This window comes from Diuraphis noxia, unplaced genomic scaffold (genome assembly GCF_037042655.1).
Source record: "Diuraphis noxia isolate RWA-SAM2 unplaced genomic scaffold, SU_Dnox_SAM2 contig0001, whole genome shotgun sequence".
Taxonomy (NCBI): Eukaryota; Metazoa; Arthropoda; class Insecta; order Hemiptera; family Aphididae; genus Diuraphis; species Diuraphis noxia.
The window spans coordinates 1,740,931-1,764,116 of record NW_028301711.1 but is presented as its reverse complement, the minus strand read 5'-3'; the positions used below and the strand labels follow the sequence as shown (position 1 = coordinate 1,764,116).

The 23,186-nt window shown below is 31.7% G+C and overlaps 1 protein-coding gene across 1 annotated transcript; it reads right to left on the bottom strand.

Annotated features, from left to right (window-relative positions):
• Window positions 1–7,848: 7,848 nt before the first annotated feature.
• LOC149059234 (uncharacterized) lies at window positions 7,849–11,081 on the bottom strand. The gene is made up of 3 exons (XM_089217439.1): window positions 10,148–11,081; window positions 8,383–10,049; window positions 7,849–8,309 (listed from the first exon to the last, which is right to left on the bottom strand). The coding sequence occupies exons 1-3, from the start codon at window positions 10,683–10,685 to the stop codon at window positions 8,238–8,240; spliced, it is 2,277 nt and encodes a 758-aa protein (XP_089073565.1). The 5' UTR covers window positions 10,686–11,081; the 3' UTR covers window positions 7,849–8,237.
• Between the last annotated feature and the right edge of the window lie 12,105 nt (window positions 11,082–23,186).

Sequence of the window (23,186 nt, the reverse complement as noted above, 5' to 3'; positions counted from 1 at the left end):
ATATATTATTAATTATCACTTTGTATTCTATAACTTTAGGTAGGTATCTACTATTAATTGTCATTTTTTTAACTAGAAATATATTATTAATCAACCAAGTAGGTTATGTTATTCTATATTAATTTTCATTGTTAATTTAAATTATATATGTTACATAATAAATAAACAGTTTTACTCATGAGTTAATGAGGTTATTCAAGTATCATATTTATATTTTATATTTATTATTATTATTATTTTTAAAAACAAATTTTTCAAGTTATTATAATTTATTAATATTTATTTATTATACGACCTGTAACAATGTATACTAATTCCTAATTAAAATTGTATTTAAGAAAAAAATTATTTCATCAATAAAAAATAATATTATTAAAAAAATCAATATTATTTTTTTAGTTATAATATTGTATTTTATTACCTAATTCCTTGTAAAACTCATCGAAAAACTCGTATAAAAATTTTAAAATTAATTTTTATACTTTTAGTGTGTAACGTCACAGAATTTTAGCCTCTACAATATCATTATTCAATTGAACCCACCTTTCCCTTTAATCAATATATCACCATACCTATCGGTCTGCGACCATTACTTTAATTGTATTTATCTAATCACCATAGCGCGTTGCGATTAAGACGAACAATAGTCCTATTACATAATTATTATTGTCCCCCGCCCCCTCCTCAAGGCAGTGTCCGGCGGTCTGTCTCGGCAGCTGTTACCACCTGCCGCCGTCGGCGATACGATCGCGTCCGCCAGTACCTGCTGACAAGACGTTATGAAGCCCAATAATATTGTCTTTCCCCGCAAAAAGCGACACTGCTTCCCCACTCTTTCAAGATTTCGTCAACGGTCACCGACAAGCCAAGCTGTCCGTTGATGCCTCGACACTTTTTTCACGATCGCTGGTTCGAGTCCACGTACGTGTTGTTCTTTGTTCCTGTGTTCCTGTGTTCAATCTGCCGACGATCCGGTCCGGTCAACCCACGCGGTCAACATCGCCATTCTTTTTTTCAATTTTTCATCTGTTGCCGTCGACGACATGATGGGCTAAGTTCAGATCTGGGGCCGAGGATGGCTCGGCGACCAACATATTCAATCGTCATCATTGTAACCGGTGCAGATGGGCCATGTCGCTCACGAGTTGAGGTGTCGACGGCCCACGAGGCCAGCCTATCGCAGCCACCGGTTACCAACGTCTCAAGGCATCAGCTGCAGTCGTAAAATATCTTTTCCCCCCTACTTCCCCTGGTTTTTTTATTATATATCACTATAATGTTTTTTTTATATATTTTTTCTTTCATTTTGTCCGCAATGCCCCGGTAACCGTTTTGCGGAGCCGTGGGTCCTTTCTCTCTGATGTTTATATAATGGTATGTCGTCTGACATACCATTCCCTTGCCGGTAACCGCTTGTCGGAGCCGTAACATTGGTATTCCATCTTTTCATATTTTTTTCCCCTGTTTTCTTATGCATTGCCATGTGCTTAATTATTATATATTTTTTTTTTTTTTTTCCCTTGTTTCTTATGCATTGCCATGTGCCTAATTATATATTTTTCTGTGTTATGTTCACTCTGCCATGTGCCTAACTAGTATATATATATATATTGTTTCTAAATAGTAATTGCCATGCAAAATACACTATTATAATTACCTTCAACTTTGCCACGTTTTCTTATTTATTAATATTATTTTATTTACTTTTTCCCTTTTAAATAGATCTTTGGGATTCATTTCCCATTGCGTGTACAAAAGCCCATAGATTCTACCGACGTGTCCAAAGGACACCACGCGGTTCGGTCTATGGGTCATCACATAAGTGTTCCCCTTGTGTGATGGGTGATCAGTAAGCCCCTAAAAAAGGCCGAAAGTTCACAAGTGGTATATACCTTTTAGATAATTAAAGATTAAATATTTAAATACATATCGTTTCGATATTTAATTAATATGATTAGACTAATGATCATTGTTAATTTAAAATATCTTATTTAAAAAAAGCGGGTAAGTCGTGGATGTCGCTCTGCTGTACAGTAGGTTACTGTAATGGATGGGATTAAATTTGAATGCAATGATAAGTATCATTGTATACGAAAAACGATTCTGAACGAAGATGATTTGTTTGACTCGTTTGAAGATAAATCGTTATCGTTAGTAACGTTTTTAAAATCACAATAACCAACTGTCGACCAGACAGAATTTGATTGACCTAACAATATACACGGCCAACAAAATTATGCTTGTTTGTAATAGCTTCCACAAAGCCAAGAATGCAAATCATACCACGCAAGATTAAACAGTCGACTAAATACTTTGCCACCTTTTTTGTCAAGTGATTGGCATGACAAAAAATGAGTTGGCTTGCCTTTTCTAATCAAATCATTTTTATGAATATTATTCCAACGCCTAAAAGGCGTTTCAAGTAATATCACTACTGGATCATTTATAGGATCCATAGTTTCAGAATGTGATACAGTGACAATTATTCACGTGTACTATAAAGTAGTATACAACAACAATATAATTTCGCTAATCGCTATAGCTTTGCGTACAAGAATCAAGAACCAATAAGACTTATATTAAATTAACAACGCACACGAATAGGAAACACTGAGTACAGTAGTCTACAGTGGTCTACGATTACGAGATAAAACGATAAAAGTGATTAGTAGAATAGGTAGTAGAGATAGCAGATAGACGACAATACAAGCACAGACTATGATTAAACAATTCGATACGAATAGAAGATAACTGCAGTGTTGTAATTGTACGTCGTTTAGCTGATTTTTACGCAGTGTCACCAACACTGATGATAATTCAATAATTATTGTGTACTTTTTCGGCCGAGCCAATGTTTACATGCCGCCTCAATCGTCGCCTATGAAGTGCATGTGCTATGCGTACGGCTCGTGTGCGTGCGGGATCGTATTAGTCAGTAATATTAAATACAACTACACGTGAGAGGCACCGTCAGCGGTCGCTCTTACGGGTACGGTTGGAAGATTACGAGACCACAGTCGACACCGGGCAACAAAATCGCGTATAATTTTAGCCTGAAACAACCTGTGCCCCGTGCTCCACGTAGTCCTTACACCCGTATAAACTGATACCATATTATTAATTACTATTAACTACAGAATGATGTTTGTATTAAAATCTAATATTCTGTTTTGACATTTTTCTATGACAAAATTCAGAACATTAATAATATATTATACAAATGAAAAAAATATATACTATGTCTAATTTGTTTAAAAAACATATTCCTCTTACTAAATTTTTAAGTGAGGCACCGCCTCACTTGCCTCACCCCCAAAACCGCCTCTGATCGTTACGCGATTTTATAAAAATTTAAAACTAAAATGCTCAAAACATTTTTCCTATAATGACGCTTCAAATGTTCTCTATAAATATCTCAAAAAAAGTCAAAGTATTTTGAAAATTAAACTGTATATAGATAACACTAACATAAACATTTGGTGAAAACTTCAAGTAATTACGTGATTAGTTTTTGAATTACAACCATATAAATTAATCGATTTGGTCGAAAACTGGTTTTACGTAAAAATTCCCGTTTTTCTGTCAATTTTTTGTTTGTTTTACTCGATTTTTTTGAAAACTGTTGGAAAATGTTTACTTTTGACCTCTATAATGCACCAAGGATATTCACTTTCACATCAGAAACCACCCCTAAAGTTTGAATTTGAAGCATTATTTCGACTAGTTATGCTGTACACACACAAAAAAAAAAACACACATCATTGTAAAATCAATACATTCATCACTCCGTTCAGAATCTAAAATAAAAATACATCCCTTATAAACTATGAACATTGAACATTATTCAAAATAAACTAAGACACTCGATATGTATTTTAAAATATTTGTTTTTAACATTGTTGATAAGTATGCATAATGATAGTGATACCTTAATGTGACCGTTAATCTTTCTTCGGCACTTATCGGGTTACGTAAATGGGTAATCTCTTTAGTAATTTTTGGCCTCACTTTTTCTAACAGCTCTTCAAATGAAATAATCGACATACGGTAATAATCAAAAAATTATTCTGGATATTTTTTTATTTCATTGAAAAAGATTGTAAATCGCATATCACTTTCTCGACTACTATGAAGTGGATGGACCCAGTATCGCCCACGTTTAGATTGCAATGGTTCATCAAGTTCACCTGCAGCTTCGGCCAAACAAAGAATTTCCGCAAGAAAACTCATTTTTAAAGGAATTCTATATTCAATATTCATTTATATTAAATTATATTTTAAAAAGTATATTGTATTGTATTGTGACACAAAATTTAAAAACTTACCTGAATTTTATTTAAATATGTATTTAAAAACATTAGCGTTTTTTGAATAATTTAGAATCTATTGAAAATCAACACATCCAAACACTTTTACAGCAGATGGTGAACTACAGCATACTTAGTACCCATAAACAAATTACTTTCTAATATTTAACATAACAATAACATAAAAGTTTGCCATACAAATTTAACCATTTCGTCGAAATCAAATCCTTTATATTATATTCTAAATAAATAATTCTTATTAATCTTTAGCAGTACCTAGTAGTAATAATATAGTAATTTGTACAAGCTTAATTTCGATGAAATCAAACATAAACTAGTTTAATATTAATTGCAATAACATATTATTTTAAATTAAAATATTTCCCTCGCTTTTTAAATCGGCAACCGATAAAACGCGTAGTGTGGTCGGTCTTCTCGCTTGCGGTTAATCGGGATACATTTTATCGGCAACCGACAAAACGCATAGTGTGATCCGGCACTAACTCAATATTCTTACGAAACAACGACAATAAGCGCGATAATTACAGCAGCTAGGACAGGGATACTTCATCCAAGTTTAATAACACCACGAGAATTAGCAAAACATCTAACAGAAATCAAATTAAAACTACCTATAAATTTAAATTTGCCAATGGGCACGGACCCAAGTAAAATTTACGAACTAAGTAAAATAACAAAAATGGCAGTATCTTATAGCGGGGATAATATTGCGTTTGTAATAAAAATACCTTTAGTAACCGAATTGGAACATTTGGAACTAACACTATACAAAATATTACCAATACCTCACCCAATAGAAATAAAAACTAACGGAATAATCGATACAAAGCATAGTATAATTATTAAACCAGAATTTCAATATGTAGGCATTACCAAAAATCGTAAACAGTACACTACGTTCACGGAAACACAGTTACTGCAATTTACCGAAACAGAACTTTTTACTATTTGTCCCGAATTTCAACCTATTCAACACGAATCAGTTAAGCAACCATGCGAAATTTCATTATTTAAAAATCCAGATACATTACCGAGTAGTTGTGAAACAGGAATAGTAATATTATCAAAAAACGTTTTTCATAAATTAAAATATGTAAATGTATGGATATACACAACAAACGGGGACTTTAACAATTGCTTGTCAAGGGATAAACGAACCATATATAGTTAAAATTAAAAACCAAGGGTTAATTAAATTAAACCAAAATTGTAGAGCTTATGGTGAAAACATTATTTTAAATCCAACTAGAGACATAAGATCAAAATATTATGTTAATTTCATACCACAGATAGGTACGGGAAAGTTAACATTCGAGATACCTGATAAAATAAAAACCTACCAGACATGAAATTTACTTACGACACAAATAAATTACGTACGTGACCCCAGCCCCCCCACATCGGATATTTCAAATTATTTTTTGGCAAACAATTAGCATGTAATTAGCATGTATTTGCATGCTAACTTTTGTAATTTGCATGCGCCTTAATTAGGCGTGGGATCAAAAAATAGGTGGGGGGGGCTGTAGACACGTGTCTCCGACCCCCCCACCCATCGAAATCACTTATTTTCAAATTTTTTTCTAGTCCAATATTTAGCATGTAATTAGCATGTATTTGCAAGCTTGGTCCCGAAACTCTACCGTCATTCGTTGGTTTGCAAAATCCGGTTTTCTAATTTGCTCGTGTCCCCAGCCCCCCACTACTCGAAATAACTGGAACGGCATAATCGCTTCTACGCCAATATTTAGCATGTAATTAGCATGTATTTGCACGCTTGGTCCCGAAACTCTACCGTCATTCGTTGGTTCGCAAAATCCGTTTTTCTAATTTGCACGTGTTCCCAGCCCCCCCACTACTCGAAATAACTGGAACGGCATAATCGCTTCTACGCCAATATGTAGCAATGCAGCTATTTTCTCAAATATCGATTTGTTTATTATAACTATTTATCTAAAACTACGAATTTGATAATTTAGTTTTCTAAATTCAAATAGTTGTTTAAATTGGTTAATTTTCAATTATCATTGTAGAAACGATTTTTCATTTTTTTTTTTTTTTTTTTTTTTTAACATTTATTAGAATATATACAATCTGTAATAATGGTTACAATAAGCATATGGGCTGAATTTACAGTTGTTGTGAATGCGTGAGGTGAGTAGCAACCCAGTGGTAACACTCGACATGATTTTAAGGTTATTTTTACATTACATTATGTACATTTTACATACTTAAGTATTTTTTTTTTCTTATTTATTTAGTTTAAAGTAGTGATAAATTTAGGTATCTAAATCGCGACACCAGCGTCTCTTTAATCTTCTCGGTGGATTACCTGGAATGTTTGCGGAGTTGAGGGCGAGAATAAGTGGGTTGGGATGGTTTGTAAGGCGAGAGCGGTAGCGCTTGTAGGAGGATGTGGCCACTTCGGCTACAGTCGGTAGTCCAAGATCAGAGTGTAAAGTATGGTTGGTAACGTAAAAGGGAGCGTTGGTGATTATACGAAGTGTTATTGATTGGAATGTTTGCATTTTATATATGTTCGATTTTTTTGCCGTTCCCCATAATTGGATACCATAAGCCCAAATGGGTTTCAGAAGGGTTTTGTAAAGCAATAGTTTATTCTTAAGGTTTAGCTTGGATTGTTTGCCTAGCAGTGGGTAAAGACTTTTTCGTCTGGAGTTAAGTAAGAGGCGTTTTTGTTTAATATGCTCGGCCCAAGTTAAGCGTTTGTCAAGAAGTAGGCCTAGGTATTTAACTTTGGTAGCTGATGGTATTATTTTGTTTGCCAGAGAGACAGGAGGGACTACGCCTTGTCTGAGAGTAAAGGTTATATGTGAAGACTTTTCGTTGTTTATTTTTATTTTCCAGTTTGAATACCATACTTCCAACTCATTAAGATGATTTTGTAGATGTTGGCTAGCGACAAGAGGGTTTTCATAAGAGGTGAAGATGATTTTGTCGTCAGCAAATTCAGCAACTGCTGTATTAGGATAAATTGGTTGGTCAGCGGCGTATATGTTATAAAGAATTGGGGACGAAATGGCACCTTGGGGTACGCCCGCTAAGATGGGTGCTAGGTTTGAGAATTCTGAGCCTACTTTAGTCACAAAGTGGCGATTTTCTAGATATGATTTGAAGAATAGGAAGTAGGGAGGAGGGAGAAATTGTTTTAGTTTATACAGAAGTCCAGTGTGCCAGACTTTGTCAAATGCTTGAGCAACATCGAGTAGCACTGCGGAGCAGTAAAGCTTGTTTTCGAAGGAGTAAGCAATGGCGTCGGTTAAGCGATGAATCTGGTGTATGGTGGAGTGCTTGTTACGAAAACCAAATTGGGTATGAGGAATTATGTTTATCGTTAACGAGCTGTGATATGCGTTTGATAATTAATTTTTCACAGAGTTTTGAAAAGAATGGAAGGAGGCTTATTGGACGATATGATGATGGAATGTCAGGGGGTTTGCCAGGTTTCGGGAATAAGATAATTACTGAGACCTTCAATTGGAGGGTATTAATTTCACACTTTTGAATTTTCATTGCTGGACCCTCCCATTTTTTTTATTATCATATAAAAGTTATATGGAAGAAATTTGGTCATAACTACTCACCCCCTTCCCGTGCCCCAAGAGACTTAAATATAGGACAGAGGGTAGTTAAACGGTTTTTTACATTTTATTCGAAAACTATAAGGTTTATCATAAAAATGTATTGAACTTAAATTGTAGAAAAAATTAAGTTCTATAAAAAATGTATTTACAACATTTTTCGTAAATCTAATATTTCCCCCTAAAAATTAATTTCTTTTGGTTTTTTTGACAGAATTGAATTTTTTTTGCAATTGTTTCAATGTATAATATTAATAAAATGTATGTAATAATAAACCAATTAATTTAAGTTGTATTTCTAAGTAGTTTAATCTTCAAATGGTGTACTCAAAACTTGTCTTGTACATTTTTCATACGTTTTTCTATATTTTTGAATAACCTAAAATTAAATACATAATGCAATTAGTTGTATAAAATTACATTTATTATAGATAAAACTTTTTGTAACCCACTTGAAGTAAAAATTGTTTTTGGTTTTCATTTTTAGTGAATTTATCGTTGAAATCCTCCATAAGCTTTACTCCCCTTTCAGCTGTATCATTAACGATTTGTAACGAATCTATTGTTCTTTTTGCAGACTGGTATGCAAAATTATCATTCCACGTAGTTGGGTTCATTTTCAGGTACTCCGAAGAAATTCCGAATCTTTTAAATATTTTATATGACTTATAACTTAACAAATTCACAGGTAGTTCTTTATTTAAAAATTCGTCCACGTCTTCTAACTTCAAACATAATTTTTTTGGTCCTGATAAAAATTCGTCTTCCAATCCTGGTGTTAATTCTATTTGTTCTTGGTACTTCAACAATTTGTCAGCCATTTTTTTTCTGACATCAAATGAAATCCTTTCATCAAATATAGCAAATACGGCACATTCTTCATTTAGGTACCATAAATGATTTAAAAATTTTGACAAACACGCATCTGCAATTTTTTTATCATCACTTTTATATTCGTTTAAAGTTCGTATAAAATGTATATCGTTAAATGGTGCTTCGCTAACATTTGTAACTGTAAACCAATATTTAATATAATTTTTAACAATAAATGCACTAATTCGCACTATAGCATTTTCTTCATTTTTTTTAATTTGTAATTCAGTTCGTAGTAAAAATATTTTCAGACAGTAAATACATTTTGCCATCCACCTTGCCTGATGACATGCACCCGGTCGACGAATTTTCATGCCACCAGGTGGAGTTTCTCCAAGTATAATAATAACTAGTTCAATTAATTCTTTGTAATCGTCTCTAGGATGGTCTTCGGTAATTTTTTTTAAACAAAATGAAACAATTTCTTCACGTATTGGGGAAATTATTTTTTCAAAATTTTTATTTGTATTCCAAACTAATATTTTTGTTTTATCAATTTTATTCCATGAATTTTGAAAGCGTTTAAAGATTGGTATGATTGGTCCAGACGATACGTATAATTTCGCCTCGTTAAATGCAGCCTGGATAATCAACTCCGAAACGTGATGCCTACAAGCAAAATAAATAATGTCTCTGTTCAATTTCTGCTCCAAAAGTGTAGATGCCCCATTTAGTCTGCCGGTATTTGATGCAGTAGTGTCAAATACAAAACCTTGTACCTTATCAAGCAAAGACCATTTTTCTAAAGAATCATATACAGCTGATGATATTTCACTTCCTGTTCCTGATGGGATTTCTGGAACTCCAAGAAGTTGTTCTCCATTTGGCGTTGAGACAATTACTGGAAGACGATCAACTTTTTCTTGATTAGTTAAGCCAGGAAGTAATTTTGTATCCCAATGTACAATAACAAAATCTACATTTAAGCTAACAAAATCTGAACGAACTTTTTCTGCAATTTCTTTTCGAATACTTTCTCTGCTATTTCTAATAGATGTTCTATTAATAATATAATTAGCCGGATTTAAAGAAAGACTTTCTATACATGCTGTTAATAAATGTACTGCGTCTCTATCACTGACCTTACACTTGTCTAAAGCTGCGGAAAGCCTAGATGTCATGATTGATTTGGTTGCTCTTTGTACTCCAGATGAACCCGGTATATATTCAATTTCTTCATATTCTGAATGTAAACTACATTCTGGGTCTTCCTCTTCCTCGGAACTAGTGAATGCCGGTGTTTCAACTATAATATAATAATAAAATAATGTATAATATGATCAATAAATGAAAAGCTACAATAGGTAGTTGAATGTTTTTCAGTATTAAAATTTTAATAATTACCTAGTTCAATATTTGAAAGTTCAGCTTCATATTTTCGTCGTTTTGTTGCCTCTTTATTTTTTCTAATAATTTGTCTTTTTTCTTTTTTCATAAGTTGCATATCAACTCCTAGCAAACAACCTGGACGACCTGGCATTCTTTGTGAACGTAAAAATTCTTTATCAATTTCGATTTTCATAATGTCAAATGCATTTGCATGTGCTATGTCAAATAAGCTGTCTAATTGTTTTTCAAACTCTTTAATCTGAGATTTGTATGTTTCACTTTTCCGTTCTTTATGTTTATCGAGAGTTCGCCATAATTCATACGACTTTTTTAATTTCTTCATACAATCTGCTCGATCTTTAATTGGAATTCGTGCTTTTTTCCAGAATATGATACATTCGTCAATAGCTAAATATGCACTTTCTGACAAATTCATTTTCACTATTCGCATATTAAAAAATAAAACTTTCATACAGTCTCTTAGTGTAGGTAGTTTACTGCCGAGAATTTGATTATCCATTGATCCAATCAAATATATTGTCTTTCGTGGCATTTTTAACAAACGTCGAAAATTTTAATAAATACAAAAAAACAATTTAAAAACTTAACTTTAAATAGAAACAATAAATTAATATCATTAATATCATACACAATACACATTACATGACGTTACGACGATCACGGGTTGACTAACAGAAAATATTCACAAATTCTATGGAAACTATTTAAAGATAAATCGCAATATATAATAATTGATAAGATAACTGAGTTATTGGACTCAATAAAATAGGTATTAACTAAATGGTATATACAATATTCCCATGTTAATATAAATGTCGATAATAATTTTATCAGACCAAATTTCATCTGCAGTTACTATCTATGAAATGATGTATATATAAATTTAATAATAATAAATAATAATATATAATTAATTACAAAAGGTGGTGTATTTTCCCAAATAAATCAAATATTTTATATTTTATTATTTATTATATAGTATAATAGATTTACGAAAAATGTTGTAAATACATTTTTTATAGAACTTAATTTGTTCTACAATTTAAGTTCAATACATTTTTATGATAAATCTTATAGTTTTCGAATAAAATGTAAAAAACTGTTTAACTACCCTCTGTCCTATATTTAAGTCTCTTGGGGCACGGGAAGGGGGTGAGTAGTTATGCCCAAATTTCTTCCATATAAATTTTATATGATAATAAAAAAAATGGGAAGGTCCAGCAATAAAAACAATAATATTTTTTTTTATCTTCTATAACTAAGGACCACCCTAAGGGGCATGTAAGATAGTCTTAATATAGAATTAAGAATATGGGTTAGGTGAATAATTGCTTTTTTAGGGAGTTGTCTAGCTACCTCTGCGGTGTTTAGATCTATCCCGCGTGATTTTTTAAGAGGAAAAGATTTAATATAGTATTGAACCTCGTTTGGTGAGAACGGTTTGGGAGCATGAGAGAGAGGTAGTGGGGAGAAGAGGGAGTTTTCAATATTTGTGTCTTGAAGATTGCTGTTAATATCATTATGGGGTTGAAAGACTTTCGAGAGGTATGAACAAAAGGCATCTGCTTGTTCTTTATCTGTTTTGCACCAGTTGCCGTTACTATTTTTTAGTGGAGCTTGGGCGGTTTTCTGCTTCAGGCAGCTGCGGGTTGCCCTCCTGAGCGACCCACTTTCGGCGGTAAGTGAGGAGGTCCAGTTATTGAAAGATTCGTTTCTTATTTTATTTAACATTCGTTTTAAGGATGAGGCAAGATTATTGAGCAAGTTTTTGTCTGAGGGAAGTCTAGTGTGTTGCCATCTAGCTCGAGCACGGCGCTTTTGAGTAATTAGTTCTCTAACGTGGGTGGGAGTTGTATGGGAGTTGGCATGATAATTTTGGATGGTAGAAGAATTCCAAGCAGCTGATTGAATGGATTCGATGAAATTTTGAACTGCATCCTCCACCTCGTTTGGGGTCTTTAAACTAATATTGAGGTTTATTTTTGAATTTATTATTTCACGAAGTCCGTAGTTACAGTTTTTTTTTTCTAAGCATTTAAAGTTTACATTTTGACAAAATACGTAAAAATGACCAAAATTTGCAAATTATTTTGAGTTAGAAAATCATCAAAATTGTTCTATTTAAATCTAAGATTTCAAAACGTAATTCAAGATTTATCATAAGTTTGTCTACTTTTATAAAAAAAAAAAAATAATATCTAAAAGCAAGTCAAGATAAATTTTTAGGAGCGTTTGAAGTTCATATTTCTACAACATTGAATAACTGTAGATGCATGAAAATTTAACTGAATGTTTATATTCTCATTTTCTATACACCATACAATTTTGAAAATATTTTGACTCGTTTTGAGCTATTCACGGACATTATCAGTTTTTAATTTTTTTTCTATAATTGTTAATACAATTTTGTTTGTTGGGTAAAAACCGTGAAAATTTAATCCAAGGCTCCTTATATATTGTTACTATAGCAATTGATAAATAAAATAAATATATAATCTACAGAACAAAACGTTATGAATTATGATTATCGATTATTCCAATACATTTTAGAAATAATAAGTAATAATATAATTAATTATAAACTGTAACCGTGCTACTGTGTATAAATCAATGTTCGAACATACTAATTTTGTTATAGTAAATAGTAATGGGGGGACGATAAGGGTCGCAGGCATAATCGATATAAGATTTTAGGATTTCCGTAGTTTTTAAATAAATAGGAAAATATACGGAGCATATTACCATATTACTGAACATGTATAAATAGTATAATACATTTTATAGTGCTGAGTTTGTATTCTTAATTCTTATAATTGTTATTGGATGAGATAAAACAGAACTAAAATAACCACGACAACACACGCATGTCGATACAGTGACTTTGTACTTTCGTAGCATACCAGCATACTCCATATTATACTATAATTATTATATTTGTCATGATATTTATGTTGAGATCTTACAATTATACACCCACCCACCCACCCATTTCAGACATGAAGCAATTGCTTCTAATAATCGATAATTATTTGTCGAACGAAATGATATAAATTATACGTCATAAATAAATAACAAAATTAAACAAAATAAATTAAATAAAATAAATTAAAACTATATAATAATTTCAAACATCGGAATTTTTATAAAAAACCGTTGTCACCCATTAATTAAATACATCATCTACTTGGCGACAAAAAGTTTTATATGGGCGACACTAATGTCGCCCAGTATATTAGTTAAAATATCCACTGCGAGTCTATTGCTCTTAGGGCGTCCATAAATAAATACATTTTTTAATAAAAATAAATATAATTAATCATCGACCAACGACTGAACGACGTAGTACATATTTGGACAGAGGACAGATGTGAATATCAACAGGCAAAAATAATAAACACACTAAATAGATACACTTACTATTTTCAATGCGACTGGTACGAAACTACGAAGTGTGGCGGGATTTGATTGACGGTAAAGCTTAGATCATTTACTCACAAGTATTCACCATACCTTATAAGGTCTATGGTATTCACAATATTGAACGTCGATCATAGTCATCTTCTTCTTTAATATATAAAACGCTAAGGTCGCCGACAAATCCCACTTGGGGCGCTGCCTGTACTCCGCGTTTCTTCCATGACGACCAATCACAACGCTTCCCGTTCTTTTCCGTCGCCGCCCACTTTTGCGTCGCCGCCCGCTCGCTCACTCGCGCATCTATTCTCTCATTCTCTCTTTTCGTACTTCGTTGTCGACGGTTTTTTTAAATAATTTGTTCCGTATTATTATTATTATTATTATTATATATATATATATATATAAGTGCGTATCTAGCGTATGCCATTTATATTAAGATTATTATATTATTATTAATTATTATTATATATAATATAGAGCCATACGATATTTCGAGTGCTCGAGATTCAATAAATATTCAAAAAACGGTTTTTTTTTCAAAATTATTGTTTATATATATATATATATATCACTGTTTTAAACCTATCTTCTAAAATTTTATGTTATTTTACAGTTGTGGAATCAGCATTTTAATAATTAAAAATGCACAAATTGGATAGAAATACATTTTACTTATAGCTAAGAATTTTAGTAGGATTTATTATATAACAATGTAAGTAAGTAAACATACATGTAATCTACGATAATATTCATTCAAGTATGTTGATTTTCTTTATTTATTTATATATATTACTACTATCCTTTACATTGGCTTACACATATTAATAATTAATTTAATTTAAATTCCTCAAGTGGTGTAACTATTCTACTTTATAATATTTTATTATATTCAACTTTATTATTGTGTTTAATGTTATATATTAAAATAATATATATATATATATATATATATATATATGTGTATGAAAATAATAAAAAGAATTAGGTAGGCATAACCTATCTCCTAAAAATACAATATACATATATAAAAATAATAATGCTATATTATGCTTATTATATATACTTTAATTAATAAATTGTAATGATGTATTATGTAATGTAATTATTTAATTTAATAATTTAAAATTATATATTATTGCTATTATAAATTAACGCACCTAAGCAATAGGTACATTTACATTGTTATGACAATGCATACCATCTCATTTTTAAATACATGATCAGCATTTTATAATAATTAAAAATATAAGTAGTTTGAATGCACAGACTGCAATACATTTTACTCATACCTAAGACATAGTAGGAGCTTGATGTGTCAATTGTTTATGACATTGTAATGTAAGTAATGTGCAAGTAATATTAATAATAATAAGTTTATAAGTAATAGTTTTCTTTAAAGTGTAATGGGCCTATTGTGAGCCAATAAACAATATACATCAGATCATTCACTCTCTATTGATTTTTTAAATAAAAATAATTAAACAAAAACAAAAAAAAATCATTGTAACAACTACACTACCTATTGCCTTTAGATAACTAGCTTGTCATATTATAATAAATGCTATTAAACAAATAAAGTAGAATATAAAAATAAAACAAAATATAACTAAACAAAAAAAAGTATATTGCAACACTATAGTATACTATTGACTTTAAATAATTGTATGACTATCTTGTCATATTAATATATTATAACATAGGTATAAATTGTAATAACAATTAAAATATAATTAAACAAAAAAAGTTAATTGCAACATTATAGTATACTATTGACTTTAAATAATTATGATAATAATTATGTATAATAATAATAATAATAATAATAATAATAATAATAATCATAACAAATAAAAATATTATAGCAATTTATTTTTTGTACATAGTATTGTTGAAATTTGTCAGTAATTCTGGATTTATTTTGAAATCATAACAATGTTTATCTTCGTCTTTGAGCATATTTTTTGAGTGCAAAATTCCAATAAGCGACTCAGTAGATAGTCTATTTCTCGTTTTAGTTTTATTCAAATTTATAGTACTGAAAATGCGTTCAACCGCTGCTGTACTATGCGGCAATGTCAAAATAAATAGAACAACTTTTAACAATAATGGAAAACTATTTTCTTCATTTCCATTCTTAATTTGTGATATTTGTAACCAAAAATCTTCAACTGGTAAATTTATATTTATATTTGATAAATTTCTCAATTGACGCCATTCCAAATCTAAATCATTCAGATCAATTTCTTTTAATTGATCTTTAAAAAAAGGTACAATTGAAGAAATGCTAATAGTACTTGATAGATTTTTAGGATCTATAAAATTCATATATTTTAAACATTGTACGTGGTCACTTGCAAAGGGGAATCTTTTATAAATTTTTGTAGCCAATTCTACATAAAAATTGAGACATTTGGTAATGAACATATTTTTATCTGTATCCGTTAGTCCAGATTCACTGACCAAGGCAGCCATACATTTTCCTCCCAAGTACACTTCATTGTTCTTAACAAACTTATTTGGATTTCTATATTGAATTTTGGAAACATCTAGAGATTTCAAGTAATCATTCTGGATGTAGCATTCTAATATGGTTTTATAAGCAGATTCCATTTTAATATAAACCGAGTGAATTTTAGGCTTCTCGGATTGAAATTCTAAGGTTAAGTTGTTCATTATTGGTAGACAATACTCCAAAAAATATAAATACAATTTGTTGAAAGGGTTACATAGAATATAATTCTTTTGCTTTTTGATCAATTAAATGCTCTCCCTGAAAATATAATTTCAGTGCAGGATATTGTTCAATGACTCTTTTGACACATGCCAATAGGGACAACCATCTTGTTTGGCAAGGTTGGAGAAGCTTGTGGGGTTTCAATTCGATAAAACCACATGCATGTTCACATGCATAAGAACAACATAAAGCAAGCGAGTGACATAAACATTTCATAACAAATACCCCATTTATCTCTCTCTCAAACAAAGTTTTTACTGAGTTTTTACAACCAAACATAGCATTTGCGCCGTCAGACGCAAAGCCTATCATGTTATTTTTGTATAAAATGTTAGAAGTATTAAAAAAATTAATTAAAATATCAAAAATATTTTGAGATGTAGCATCAGCAACTGGTAACAATGTCACAAATTCATCTTTAACTTTAAATGTACAACTATCAGTCATACAAACAACTACAGCCAAGTGTTTTATTGATCCCTTATCTGTAGACTCATCAATTAACAAAGAAAACTTATTGGTAGCCATTCATTTTATTAATGATGTATAATAGTATTCACCTACAACATTATTAATAATGCTAGTAGCTTTTGTGCGATTGCATGTCATTGACTTCACGGCTTCTGATTCAGGGCAAATAGTTTTAAATAACTACTAAGTGATCCGATATTCTTATAGAAATATTATGTTCTGTTATGAACATGCTTAAACGGATTTCTGCTTCCTTAGTCAGTTTTTCTACATTTGTTGCATGCCGAGTTGAAACCATTTTATTTATTTGAACAACATTTTGTACTGAATTTATTGCGCGCAAGTGTTTTTGGGATTTGGCATGCTTACGGACCGCAGAAATACCCCCAGAATTATCATCGTTACATAGTTTACAATGATAAAATGTATTACCTTTTTTGCTTGCCACCAACCATGATTTTAACTCTGGATTTTTCAACCAACTCTGACAAAAAGTATGTTTGTATGATTTTTTTTTTAAGTTTTTTCGACGGTCGTCCTTCGTAAGAACTTTCACTGTCACTCATTGTGTTTACGATTTGACGAAAGCTAACGTTATAACCACTTGAAAATAAAATAAACTCGGAATTCACTATTCACGATTTCGTATACGAGCCACGAGGGTCGACTGTACTACTGTAGAGCATTTAATATTTATGTTGTATCTAATATCTATGTGGTATGTATACGAGTGATAGTAGTGAATTTTACCGAAATTTAAATTTTCTATAAATATTCTAATTATAACTCTAAAATATTTTATCATAATTTATTTATTTATAGTAATTGGTCTTTATCTCGTCTGATAATTCAAGACTAGCCAGAATAGAACTTATAATCTACCTTATACTCTTATACCTTAGTATAAGGTCTATGCTAGCCCGTCGATTGTTCTGTGATTCGAGCGATCAGCGAACTGATAACAAATTGGTGCCATCTGCTTACATTTTTTATGTATATCACGGTTATTATTATCAACTGATAAACTGATACTATCAGCAGCGTATTCTTGTTTGGACGGTCTGTTTAGCCTCAATCCAGGGCCGTATTTAAGGGGTGGTTCGAAGGGGCAATAGCCCTCCCTGGAATATGTCAAGGGGCGCCAAAACTTTTAAGGAGACTATAAAAAAGTTTTCGGAAAAATTATAAATTATATTAAAAATTAAAATATTATATTATAATACAAAATATTAAATATCAAGTAATTGACAATATTGTACAATATTGTTATTTGTTTTCCAATCTACAACCGCGGAATATTACTTCGGCCTCCGACTCCCGAGCGGCGAGCTCGGTCACGGCTGGTATTATTTATTTTTAGCCGTACGCCTGTATTTCCCATATCACTGCCACTGGTAAAACCATAGACATAGTATTTACGGTTTGCTAACCCTCCTAAAATACTATTAGACATGAGTAAATTTATAAAAGAAAAACAATTAGTTACAATTTTTCCATATGTTGATGTAGCTTTAAGAATGTTACTTTGTAATTTGGCCTCCAACTGTTCAACCGAAAGGTCTTTTTCCACACTCCGTAGAATAAAAAATGATTTAAGATCATCTATGTCTTCAGAAAGACTTAATAGTCTTGCAATTCTTAACATAGAAGCTACTCTTACAAAGAGCTTAAATTACTCAGACTTGATAAAATCATTTTCAGCAAAACAAGCAAGAAAAAAAAACTCAAGTAATGGTTTTATATATTAATATTAAAATGTATTTAATAGTATGTTATATATTTTATGTTTATTTTATATTTTATTAGTATATTACATATTATATTCTGTTATTTTTAACCTAGCAAGAAAAAAAAACTAAAGTAATGATTTTATATATTAAAATGTATTTAATAATATGTTTATTTTTTTAGTATATTACCTATATTCTGTTATTTTTTAATATATTAATAATATTTACCAGGCCATTGCAATTGCTTGTTTTTTTTTTCATTTTATTTATCTAAATACTAAATCCATATAACACAAATCCCTATAATTAGTATTAGTAGTATTACTCACCAACTAGTTTTAAATTTAATTATATGCAAAGTGGGAAGGCGCTAAAATTTTGTTGCCACGGGCGCCAAAATCTTAAATACGGCCCTGCCTCAATCTTATCACCTATCACCATTATGTTAGTAATTTGAACATGGAGGTCAAAATTCTAGAAATCCCCAGTTTTAACACTAATTTCCTCAGAATCTTTCAATTCCCCAGAATATTCTCCAAAAATTAAAATATACACCAAAAATCCCCAGAAAGAGGAAATTTCCCCAGACCTGGCAACCCTGTAATCGAATACTATCGCCGTGTGAACATAGCAATAGTAACTGTCGAACCATCGTGAGAGCAGCTCTCACACTATCATACATGCATGATAGTTGAGAGCTACTATCACGATAGCGACTCTTGCGAGAGTAACTATCATCGTGTGGACCCGGCTTTACTCTGTGTCTTATCTATATTATTAGGTAATAGTTAATATTATTATAGAACGTATAGAAACTCTCATAGACGTCGCATTTAAGTCACAGGCAAGTTGGTATCGGTATGATTTATTTTCATATCGTGATGTTATTCGTTTTGCCCGTTTTCAGTTTTGGTGATCTGTTTATAGCCAGACGCCCAAGAAGCAAGTTCGCATTACATACTGTCGATTTTATATTGCGCTTATTTTCTGTTATTAAGTTTTACTGAATCTATGTGGTTATACTTCGGAATTATTTTCTGAACTCGCCTCTCATTGTGTTGTCACGTGTTTTAATTACCTATCATTTGGTTTAGAATAATAAAAGTATTGTGTTATAAAGTGTTGTATGTCATATTACTATTTTTAAGTTGCCGTTTGTACCTGCATTCAATTTTCATTGACTACCTAGGTACTAGGTACATTTATTGCGTATTGTCTATACACAAGGGTTTGTATGCCTACACAGTAGGTAGTTATTAATGATGATTGTAATTTAAAATGTTCAGCATACTTTTGTTTAATAGGTTATTGTTATTTGCGTCAATAAGTGGTTGTATCTAATAAACCTGTATAATGTCTTCAATGCAATCTAATGCTCAATCAAATGCCATTGATTCGAATCAAGATTTGGTTATTTCGCCGACTCAACCAATTCAAGTAAATATTCATGTTTTAATTAAAAATATACTTTATGTAGTTACCTATGATATTAATTAAAATAAATTATAGTTTATTGACACTAAAACACATCATTGTAGCATAATAATATGTAGGTACGAGGTATATCTATACTATTATATAAAATTGTAAGGGTTTTTCTTAGACCGTGCTAACCGAGAAAACTACTGAACCGATTTGGTTGAAATTTTTTTTGGCTGAAACCCGACACTCCGCTGAAGGTTATAGTAACACTTTTGTCAATAAAAAAAAGTATAAAGTTCATACAAAATCAAAAACAGAATCAAAGTAGTGGCGCCCTCTTTCGGCCAAAAAATATACTAAATATTTTTAGTTGTTACGGTTCTATAGGTTTGTATATTATAATATTACTAGCCGACCCGGCCACGCGTTGCTGTGGCTAAAGTTTTTGTAATATTACATTATAGTAAACAATCTAAGAGAACATCAGTCACTGGCATCAGCACACTGGCATAATTTGTACTTAGTTTTTTTACCTTTTTTTCTTACCCAAATTTTGAGTAAGTGGCCAATTCATTATCATGCCGAGAGCGCAAAGAGCACGCATTAGCAGAAGAACTGCCAATGCATCTCGAATGTATAACAGAAGGCAACAAAATAACACACCAGAACGTTCTCAAACACGTGCTCAGGAGCAACGTAACGCTTTGAGTATGAAATCAGCGTTTAATTATCAATCCGAGATTGATTATTTAAATATTAAAGCGCTTCAAATTGGACGAATGACTATATTATGTCCTAAGTGCCATGCAAAAAAATGGAAAGATGAAACCCATGGACGTTGCTGCGCTGACGGTAAAGTTGTTTTACACCAATTTGAGGATCTTCCAGACCTAATTAAAAGTTTAATTGATAATTCTCACCCTCTATCAAAACATTTCTTTGATAATTCTAGACGGTATAACACTCTGTTTCAAATGACATCGTTTGGAGCAAACGAAATAAGTGAAGGGAACTTCATGCCCTCTTTTAAAATTCAGGGTCAAGTGCATCATTTAATAGGTAGTTTATTACCCGAAATTGGAAATAATGCTAAATTTTTACAAATATATTTTATGTCAGAGTCGGATCAAATATCTATTCGAACAAATATGATTCCAAATATGAAAAGAGGTCTCATTGAATCATTGCAAACAGTTTTGCGTGAAAATAATCACCTCATACAGAGCTTTAGATCTAATCTGGAGTCGAGGTCTTTTGATGAGTTGCAAAACTTTAAGTTAATTATTCATGCTGACAGAGTTCCTCAAGATGAACACAGAGGTCAATATAATGCACCTACCATCGATGAAGTAGCTGTATTATTAGTTAATGAAGATAAAGGTCCCAGAGATATAGTTCTGCACGGTCGGAGTGGACAATTGAGTCGAGTTTCCGAATTGAATAGATCTTATGATGCACTGCAATATCCTGCAATATTGATGTATACTAGAGGCGAAGACGGTTTTCACATTAATATATTACAGGAAAATAACTAAAATCGAACCAAAACTGTATCCTGCATGCAATTTTATTCTTATAGGTTTATGGTTAGAGAAACAAGTCTAAATCATCTACATTATTACAAAACATTATTCAGCCAATTCGCCGTAGATATGATGGCAAAATTGATTTCTGAAAGACTACACTTTATTCGTAACCATCAAAAACAACTACGTGCGGATGATTATGTTCACCTCCGAGATGCTGTTAACAATGATGCAAATATTAATGCTAATAACGTTGGGCAACAAGTAATTCTTCCTTCCTCTTTTACTGGCTCCCACGTTACATACATGAAAAAAATCAGGATGCCATGACTTATGTTCGTAAATTTGGCCGTCCAGATTTATTTATTACTTTTACATGCAACCCGGAATGGCCGGAAATAAAAAATGAATTATTTCAAGATCAAAAGTCGTTTGATAGACACGATATAATCTCTAGAGTTTTTCATCTCAAACTAAAAAAGTTTATGCATGTATTAAAAAATAAATATATTTTCGGAGATGTAAATTGTTATGTTTACAGTGTTGAATGGCAAAAACGAGGTTTGCCACACTGCCACATTCTTTTGTGGTTACAAACGAAAATTCAGCCAGATGAAATTGATAAAATTATTTCTGCCGAGATACCAAACAAAGACAGAGATCCTATACTTTATGAAATAGTTTGCAAGAATATGATTCATGGCCCATGCAGCGAGTTAAATATTAGATCGCCATGTATGAATATTGGAAAATATAGTAAGAAATACCCTCACAAATTGGTCAAGGATACTCAAACTGGAGATGATGGTTATCCGACTTACCGACGGAGATCACCAGATGATGGAGGTTATACTGCAATATTAAAAGTTCGTGGTAAAACAGAAATCGTGGTTGACAACCGTTGGGTTGTACCGTATTGTCCAGTGCTATCTAGGTGCTTTAATGCGCATATTAACGTAGAATACTGTCATACGGTTAAAGCGATAAAATACATATGTAAATATATTAATAAAGGATCAGATAGAGCTACTTTTTCTGTTAATCGTGAAAACGATGAGATTACAAATTTTTTGAATGGTCGATACATATGTACTTCTGAAGCGTTTTGGAGAATTTTCAATTTTGAAATCCATGATAGAGATCCGACAGTTCAGCACTTGGCTGTTCATCTAGAAAATGGACAGCGTGCTTTCTTTAATGATAATAATCTTCATCAAGTTATTGAAAATCCAAGAAAAACGACACTAACTGCATTTTTTGAACTGTGTTCACATGATGATTTTGCGAAAACACTGTTCTATCATGAAGTTCCTTCTTATTACACCTGGGATAATAGCAGAGGCTGGTTAAAGAGAAGACGGGGAAAAGATGTTCCAGGTTGGCCAGGAATAAAAATGGACACTGCCATTGGTAGAATTTACACGATTCACCCAAATCAAAGTGAGTGCTTCCATTTAAGATTGTTACTAAATTATGTACAAGGTCCTACTTCATTTGAAAGCTTGAAGGCCTTTGATGGAGTCATTCACGCGACTTTTAAAGCTTCCTGTTTTGCTCTTGGGCTTTTAGAAAATGACGAGCAATGGAAAAATACTCTAGCGGAGGCAACTCTTTCAGAAAGTCCTTCAAAATTAAGAGAATTATTCGCAATAATCATAGTTTTCTGCCAACCGTCTGAACCTCAATCTTTGTGGGAACAGTTCAGAAATGATTTTTGTGAAGATATTCTTCTT